Source organism: Papio anubis, chromosome 7, assembly GCF_008728515.1.
Source record: "Papio anubis isolate 15944 chromosome 7, Panubis1.0, whole genome shotgun sequence".
Lineage (NCBI taxonomy): Eukaryota > Metazoa > Chordata > Mammalia > Primates > Cercopithecidae > Papio > Papio anubis.
The window spans coordinates 152,866,494-152,875,280 of NC_044982.1; the positions used below are offsets into that span (position 1 = coordinate 152,866,494).

Sequence of the window (8,787 nt, forward strand, 5' to 3'; positions counted from 1 at the left end):
TATGTTGCCAGGCTGGTCTTGAGCCCCTAGGCTGAAGCAGTCCTCTTGCCTCAGCCTCCCAAAGGGCTGGGATTACAGGTGTGAACCACCACACCCAGCAATACACTTCTTAATCAATTTCACAAAAGATGAACAAAAAGGGCCAAGTCCTAAGCAAGTGCAGAGCGTGTGAAGAGTACCCTCAGTGGCATCCCTTCCCGATTTGTGTTCTTTTGTTTAAATTAGCTTGTTTCACTCTCAACTGCGAATGGTGAACGCCCAACATGGGCTTAAGAGCCTATTCTCATGAAGGGATTTTCATCTTTGTCAGGAATCAAAGCCTTAAACGAAGACTCAACTGTTTATCTGGAGCTGGTAGAGCAGGTTTGCTCATAAAGTCACACCCAGTTGGCATCACAGAGGCCTGAAAGCCTCTGTGCTGGAGAACTGAGCCAATTACTATTCCCACCCAATTCCTGGCAGGTGTCAACCTGCCCTTTACAAAGTCTCAGCAGATGCACTGCTTACAAGATGTTTCATGTCAGCGTAATCTTTATAGGGGACCAGTCCCATCCTGCCCGAGATTTTACTACCCTGAAGCCTCCCTGGGACATCCTGTGAGAGACTGATTATCCTCTTCAGTGGTAGGCTGAAGCTCTCCCATACTCAGGTACATTTCTAATTCCCAGGACAACTAAACCAGCTATTTTTCCATCCTCGTAGCAAATGACACTGAAAAGGACCTGGCCTACACGAAGACGCATGAAGTCTGGCGATTTTTAAATCCAGCTGCAGATGTAACCAACAAGTTAAATAATGTCTGACAGGAGTGCTTCGTCTTTAAAATCCTTGTTGTGCACCACACTACTGCTTCTTTGTGGACTTTTGTCCACAAAGGTCCTTTGATTCAGTTTGTTGATACACACTCAGAGATTTCAATTAAATGTGGTTTTTAATAATCCTCATGCTGTCATGCATGTTAACTTTTATTTTTATGCATTACTATGACCTACACTTTGTTTTTAAAAATGAAGCTTTCAGATCATTTTCAGCTTCGTCGCACCCTCAAGTGTGCTTTTCTGGCCTTCTCGTTTTTGATTGAATTTGGAGAGGAATGAAGAAGTCATTTTTAGGCCCTGATTTGAAGGACCTATCAAAAAAGAAAGTCTTTCCACCCCCACCCCACCCCGCAGCCCCCTGCTTGGAGGCAGCCAGTTGACCTGCTTGTGTCTTGGTGTGAATTGGGGATCTGAACAAGGGAAACTGGAGGCTGCAAAAGGGCTCTGGAAGAAGTTCAAAAGCAAATTTGTTTTCCACATTTTGCTCAGATTTGCCCTGTGGAGATTAGAAAGCAAGATCTCTGAAAACAATATAAGAACCTTAATTCAATAGCCTGGAGAAAATCTTCAGCCAGTGAAGGGCTCTTACACAATTAGTCTTCCTAAGAACAGAGCATAAATCAATGGTTTCTTTTTTTTTTTTTTTTTTTTTTTTTGAGACGGAATCTCGCGCTCTGTCGCCCAGGCTGGAGTGCAGTGGCGATCTCGGCTCACTGCAAGCTCCGCCTCCCAGGTTCACGCCATTCTCCTGCCTCAGCCTCCGAGTAGCTGGGACTACAGGCGCCCGCCACCACGCCCGGCTAGTTTTTTGTATTTTTAGTAGAGACGGGGTTTCACCATGTTAGCCAGGATGGTCTCGATCTCCTGACCTCGTGATCCACCCGCCTCGGCCTCCCAAAGTGCTGGGATTACAGGCTTGAGCCACCGCGCCCGGCCAAAAATCAATGGGCACAAAATAGAATGCAAAATATTTTTTTTTAGATAAAAGAAAAAATTTCCACTGGCAAAAACTAGAATAACTGACTATGGAGACTTTATTAGCAGAATAGAGGCCCCTTTAAAGGACTGGGTATGACCAGGTTTCAGTCCTTCCAGACGCTGGATTCTGAGAGGAAGGATGGTTCCCTGGAGATCAGCATGGGTTCAGTGAGTACGAGGAATTGGCATTGGATATGAAAGGGAAGAGCAAGACCTTCACTCAGATGTAGGGACAGGAAAACAAACCACAGTATAGACCACATAATAGCTGCATTATAGATAGTGATCAGTTTATGACGATACATATTCTTAGAAGCCAGTCTTGTTAACAAGTGACACTGATGTACATTCTCCTGGTTCTCACTGGCACAAGACAGCTTCATAGACACATACATATTGCACAAAATTCTATGACAGGTTTCCACAGGAAAAGGTTTCCACCTGGTCTCTGCTGTTTCCTACAGAAGGGACAAAAGTTCCCTGAGTCACTGTTCACTGGTACCCAGTGTGCTTCCTCCTGTGAAGGGCCATGAGCCTATCTCTTTACTTCATTGGCAAACTCCAGTGGCATCAAATGGCCTTGGTCATAGGCAAGAGTCATTTAATACGACAGCAATTGCTGCAGCTGTGACCCCTTCCATTTGGCAACAGACCTTGAGCCTTTACAAATATCTTCAAGGACTCAAAATGAGATGTCTTCTTTTTGAAAATATACAAACCAGAACCAGCTTGCTCTTCCTCAGAGGATGTTGACTGTGGTCACTGTTCTTTTGAGAGGAGTCGTTAACTTTTCAGGGTAGCTTGCTGTTCCCCTGCCAGTACAACTTCTCTTCCACTTTTTTCTTTTTCCATCGGCAGAGAAGCAGCATCTTAAAGGTCTTCCTGAAGGTTCTGTTGCAGAGGGCATAGCAGATGGGGTTGACCGTGCTATTGACATAGCACAACCAGTAGCCCAAGTGCCACAGGGTGACTGGGACACACTTGTCACAGAAGGTAGAAACCAGGACCATGATGTTATACGGGGTCCATGTGATGATGAAGGCCAGGAGAATGGCACTCAGTGTCTGGGCTGCTTTCCTCTCTTTGACTAGGACCATTCTCTTTCGTTTGGTCATTTGATGGCTGGGGTTGGGATTGAGGCCTTTCGTTGAAGGCTCCTTGGCCACTGGGAAGGAGCAGGGCATGATTTTCACCTTGTGACAGCCGTTGTTGTTCTCCTGGGTCCCGTCAGCTTTTACCACCAATCGGAACTTATAGGCCACACATTTCTGACTCTTGGGTCTATGAGCAGCTGCTGGAGACAGAAAGTAGTTTGGGGTGTCAGAGTCATGTTTTTCAGTTTGAGCTTTCATGAAAGTTTCCTCAGCGTCTTCAGCACTGAATTCTTCCCCTGGGCTTTCCTTACCCCGACTCTTGTAGACCACTTGGAGGACAGGGTCAGTGGTGGGCTTGTCCTCATCCTCTGAGGAGGGGTAACTGCTACAGGTGGTGAGCTGCTCAGCTTTGGCCTGGTTGGTGCTTGGGTCAGTGGCTTGGGATGGCTTCCCACTGGTGGAGGCGCTCCTGCGGGAGGATGACCAGGAGGTCTGGTTCCTTTCCCTCTGGGCCAGGGTGGGTCGAGGACAGCGCAAGCAAGATCTGAACAGAGCCCTATGAGCTGGCTTTCTCTTCTCAGCTTCGGTCACAGAGTCAGAACCCTGGAGGTCAGCCAGGTCCTTGGTTCGCTTCTCTGTTTCCCGGTAGATTCGACAGTAGAGGATGGTCATGACAGAAACAGGGATGTAGAAAGCAGCAATGGCAGTGCCAAAAGTGATGGTGGGCTCTGAGAGAAACTGGATCTGGCACTCATCCAGTGGAACTGTCCGCTTCCCAACCAAGTACTGCCAGCAGAGGATTGCTGGGGCCCAGAGGATGAAGGAGATCAGCCAGGCCAAGCCAATCATGATGCCAGCCCTTTTCGGAGTACGCTTGGCCCGATACGTCAAGGGTCTTGTGATGGAAAAGTAACGGTCAAAACTGATCACCAGAAGGTTCATGACAGAAGCGTTGCTGGCCACGTAGTCCAGTGCAAGCCAAAGGTCACAAGCCAGACTCCCAAGAGCCCAGCGTCCCATGAGGATGTAGGTGGTGTAGAGGTTCATGGAGAAGATCCCAATGATGAGATCTGCACAGGCTAAGCTGAGCAGGTAATAGTTGTTAACTGTCTTGAGCTGGCTGTTGACTTTGAAGGAGATCATGACCAAGACATTGCCCACAATAGTGATCAGGCTTACCACAGCAGTCACCGCTGCAATGCTGATGACTTCCCACAACCTGTGGCGTTCCAAAGGCTGGTGATTTACTGGGGTGCCATTGACGGTGGTTGCATTGTGGTAAGAGTCCCCTTCCATCCTGGTGCAAAAGTTTTATATTAGAATAGTCTTAGGTTCTAGGCTGTTCTCAATTTCAGCTCTTGTTGGCCAGCATCTGGAAGAGAGGGAAACACATGAGCTCTGCACAGCAGCATGACTTTCTTGTCCATTCATTGTTTATAGTTTCTAACAATATTAAACGTGGCTGCACACATATTCAGAGCAAGATGCTGACATCTCTAAAGTTTGATCACCTATTTTTAATGGCATCCTTTTGCTTTTGCTGCCAATGGCCTAGTGCCCTTCTTCTGTGTGAGGCTGCTGCCCTCTTGTGGCAATTTTAAAAAGGGCTGGGAAGACGAGGAGGGTGAAGGGAAAGGGAAAAAAAAAAAAAGGATTGTTGAGAAGCAGTAAAGAGGGGAAAGCAGGGATGTTAAATCACCTTAGATTGCAGTGGCTGTAAGGGCAGAAACCTTATTTTTTTTTAAGATTCTGGTGATAAATACCTAAATTGTCATGCACTGGGGAAAAAGTGGTATCTATTCTATAGTCCCAGTCTCCATTATTAAACATTACTGAGGTGCTGTTGTGAGCCAAGACCATATTATACCACTTCTTTTTGCCCTAATGCACAAACTCCAAGTGCATACCTGGTTTTCGTCTAGGGGATTTGACATTTGCCCCAGCTGCTGAAGATAAGGACCTTCTCTCTGTTCCTGGACTATTTGCAATATCATAGAATTGTTTTAGGTTATCATTTTTCTGATTGTAGAGTAATATATTCCTCATAAAAGTTTGAACAATGTCAAAATATAAATCTTAGAAAGCAAAAGTCTCTTCTAATTCCGTCTTGCAGAGGTAATCAATGCTAACAGTTTAGTGTATATTTTGGCATTTTCCCATATGCATATACTAATAAATAAATATTTAAATACAATTGCCCCTATGCATATACTAATACTTTTACCATTTACAATTTGAATTTTGTTTTTAACTTAACAAATGAATTATCACGGACCGCTTTTGTATCAGTACATCGAGAGCTATCACTTTCATTGTAATGACTGTACATTATTCCACTTAATGGATGTACTATATTTAATTAACTCTCTGTTGACAGTTTTAACTTTTAAAACTAAAAGGAAATTTTCCTTTTGTAGATTAAAAAAATCTATGTACATGATAAAGATTTCAGTGGGTACCAAAGGATAAATGGCAGGAATTAGGTCTCCCTCCCACCTCTGACCTCCAAGCTTGCAAGCCCCCCTTTTCAGAGGTAACCACTGCTACCATTTATTTTTCCTTCTAGAGATACATGTGCATACAACGTATATTTGATGATATATAACAAATACCACCTTGACATGATAATGGGCGGTAAAAGGAAAACATAAATCTTTTTTTTTTTTTTTTTCGGAGGGAGGATGGAGTCTCGCTCTGTTGCCCAGGCTGGAGTACAGTGGCGCTATCTTGGCTCACTGCAAGCTCTGCCTCCCGAGTTCACGCCATTCTCTTGCCTCAGCCTCCAGAGTAGCTGGGACTACAGGCGCCCACCACCATGCCCGGCTGAGTCTTGCTCTTGTCGCCCAGGCTGAAGTGTAGTGGTGCCATCTCGGCTCACTGCAACCTCCACCCCTCGGGTTCAAGCAATTCTCCTGCCTCAGCCTCCTGAGTAGCTGGGATTACAGGTGCCCGCCACCACGCCCGGCTAATTTTTGTACTTTGTAGTAGAGATGAGGTTTCACCATGTTGGCCAGGCTGGTCTCGAACTCCCGACCTCAGGTGATCCGCCCGCCTCAGCCTCCCAAAGTTCTGGGATTATAGGCGTAAGCCACCGTGCCCAGTGAAAATCTTTTTGTTGACCCTTAAAATACCCCATGTGGACAATTTTGTTTAAGGGGTATTTCTGCTCTACCAAAAGTCTTGACACTTTTTTCATAACAGTAACTGACATAAAAATGACAAATTTGTGAAGGGCTACAGTTTTCTTGGCTTTGCTTTATATTTCCAGCTGTAATTTTGGGTGTTTTCGTAACACCTCAAATTCAATATGGAATCGAGTTGATGATATTGTCTTGCACCAGAAACCAGCTTCTCCCATCTTCCCAATCTTGCATGCTTCTTCACCTCCCAAACACATACAGTCTCACTGACCCACGAAGGCCCCTCTTTTTGGTCTCTCTCCATTCCTGATGCTCCATCTGCTACCTTCTACCTCTAACACCTTGGTGTTGTCAACATTCTTCAAGCTGTTAAAGCAAATTCTAAGGTTGCCAGGTCATTAGGTAGAGATTCCCTGGCATCTGAAAAAACCAAAGTTACTCTACACTCTACAATTCTCTGGGCAAATGCCTTCACAGATGGTCTTCCAATGGTCAGATCTAAGCCACACAGTGCCAAAAAGGGCCCGTGGAAGTCCCTTTCTCCTTTATTCTTTCTTTTCTTCCTTCCTTTCCTGACCCCCTCATATCTGAATGTTTATTGTGGGACAGACTCTAATGCTGGCGATACCACGGAACAGGCCAGTGTCTCTGCTCTTAAGACACTAGTTGGGAATGTGGATAAATAAGCAGATAGAAATCGCAGGCGTGCAGCAGGCCATAGGCACACCTGTGAAGGATCTCCAACCTCGTTGAGTGGACATGGGAAGCACTTCCTGAGGAAGAGACCTGAGAGACCAGACTTGAATAATGAATCACCAATAGCTAGACAAACGGTGGGTGGAGGCTGGGGATGGTAGTGCCAGAATGTTGCAGACAGGGAAGGGAGGAGCTTGTTTGTAAGCCCAGAGGCAAAAGAGGAGGAATGGAAAGAAACAAGGTAGCTGGAGCCAAAGAAACCTGAGAAGTGAAAGGTGAAACTGGAGAGGCTGGCAGGAGAAGGAGGGGCAGGAGAGGACCTGAGAGAAAAGTCAGTTTTCTGGGAGAGCTGTGTCAGCTCTTTGCAGACTCCCCATCTACTCTGAAGGTAGTCCCAACATCCAGGTGTTGAGGAGCATTAGTCTGGAGAGAAGTAGTAAAATGATGTGACCGCTTGCTGAATTTCTCTAATCAATTCTTCAAAATAGGAATACATAGTGTTTTGGAAGGATTTAATTTTTCCATTTAATTTTATTATCAGGTGGCAAGCAATTTACGGAAGGTTCTGGGAATTTGGATGGGCACGTACTCCTTTGGACACATGTATAACCTGGGTACTTCTTTTTCTTCTGTTTACTCATTAAAAAAAATAAGGAGGCCGGGCACGGTGGCTCACGCCTGTGATCCCAACACTTTGGGTGGTCGAGGCAGATGGATCACCTGAGGTCAGGAATTCGAGACCAGCCTGGCCAACATGGTGAAGCCCTGTCTCTACTAAAAATGCAAAAGTTAGCTGGGCATGGTGGTGCGTGCCTGTAATCTTAGCTACTCGGGAGGCTGAGGCAGGAGAATCACTTGAACTTGGGAGGTGGAGGTTGCTGTGAGCCAAGATCTTGCCAGTGCACTCCAGCCTGGGCGACAGAGTGAGACTCCTTTTCAAAAGAAAAAAATTAAGAAAAAAGGAAATTGGACTATAGAAACTAACATACCTACATTTCTATGACTTTGTATATTATATTGTGTCAAAAAACAAAATTGAAACAAATGTAAAGATCTCAATTGGCCTTGTTTGTGATTCCAGAATCAGGCAATTCTTCATTTTGTGAAATAAATGTTCTGATGAGCTGACCAGAAGAATTTGGCTTTATAGGCAGAGAAGGCCTGAAGAAAGCAGAAGCGAAGAAAGAGGAGTGTATTAGTTACTTCCAGACAGAACGACAGAAAATAACTGGTTAGTTAATATCAGGTTACTTCAGGCTACGTGTGTGTGTGTGTGTGTGTGTGTGTGTGTGTGTGTGTGTTAGAATTAAAGCAGAGAGAACTTCCTTATCATGCTGATTGAAGATCTGCAGTGGCCTGTTTGGGAAATTCACTCTCTCTCTCTCTCCTGATTTCTCAGGTCAAATAACAACTTAGTTTAGGTTTGCCTGGGTGGCTCCATTTTGATTTTTATTCTGGGTTGTTCGAGCCTAGTTCAAGAGCTTAGTCCAAAACAATGACCTCCTATAATTTTTTATTTATCAATCGTGTGATGGTTAATTTTATGTGTCCACTTGGCTGGGCTACAGTACCCAGTTGTTTTGTCAAACACCAGTCTAGATATTGCTGTGAAGGTTGAAAATACCTTCACAGTTATGATCAATACTGAAATCAGTGGAATTTAAGTAAAGAAGATTACCCACCATAATGCGGGTAGGCCTCATCCGATCATTTGAAGGCCTTAAGGGAAGACCGAGGTGCCGAATGAAAAGAGCAAGGAATTCTGTCACCAAACTGCCTTAGAACTCAAGACAGCCACATCAATTCATGTTGGATTTTCCAACTTGCCTACAGATTTCATACTTGCTAGCCCCTACGATCATGTCACCCAATCCTTTAAAATAAAAATAAATCTCTCTCTCTCTCTGATAAATGGAATAGGCTCTTTGCTAAAAGGGAAAAGAAAATAATTTACAGTGGTAACATCACCTCACCATCATATAACAATTTGGCATTGGTCAGCTTCAGATTAAAAGCCTAGTTCCATTACTTACTCTATGACATTAATTAATTAATTAGAAA

The 8,787-nt window shown here is 44.6% G+C and overlaps 1 protein-coding gene and 1 long non-coding RNA gene across 2 annotated transcripts; one reads left to right on the top strand and one right to left on the bottom strand.

The window, feature by feature from the left end:
• On the top strand, window positions 1-808 carry LOC103885727. Its single transcript, XR_648979.4, has 2 exons — window positions 1-623; window positions 703-808. It is a non-coding gene; the product is annotated as an uncharacterized LOC103885727 (long non-coding RNA).
• Window positions 809-1,718: 910 nt separating this feature from the next.
• On the bottom strand, window positions 1,719-4,263 carry CHRM5 (cholinergic receptor muscarinic 5). Its single transcript, XM_021941713.2, has one exon. It carries the CDS (start codon window positions 4,184-4,186, stop codon window positions 2,588-2,590), a length of 1,599 nt encoding a protein of 532 aa, XP_021797405.1. The 5' UTR covers window positions 4,187-4,263; the 3' UTR covers window positions 1,719-2,587.
• Between the last annotated feature and the right edge of the window lie 4,524 nt (window positions 4,264-8,787).

What these genes read in the sequence shown, in the direction of transcription:
- CHRM5 (XM_021941713.2), bottom strand. Translation starts at nt 4,186, where the DNA reads ATGGAAGGGGACTCTTACCACAATGCAACCACCGTCAATGGCACCCCA.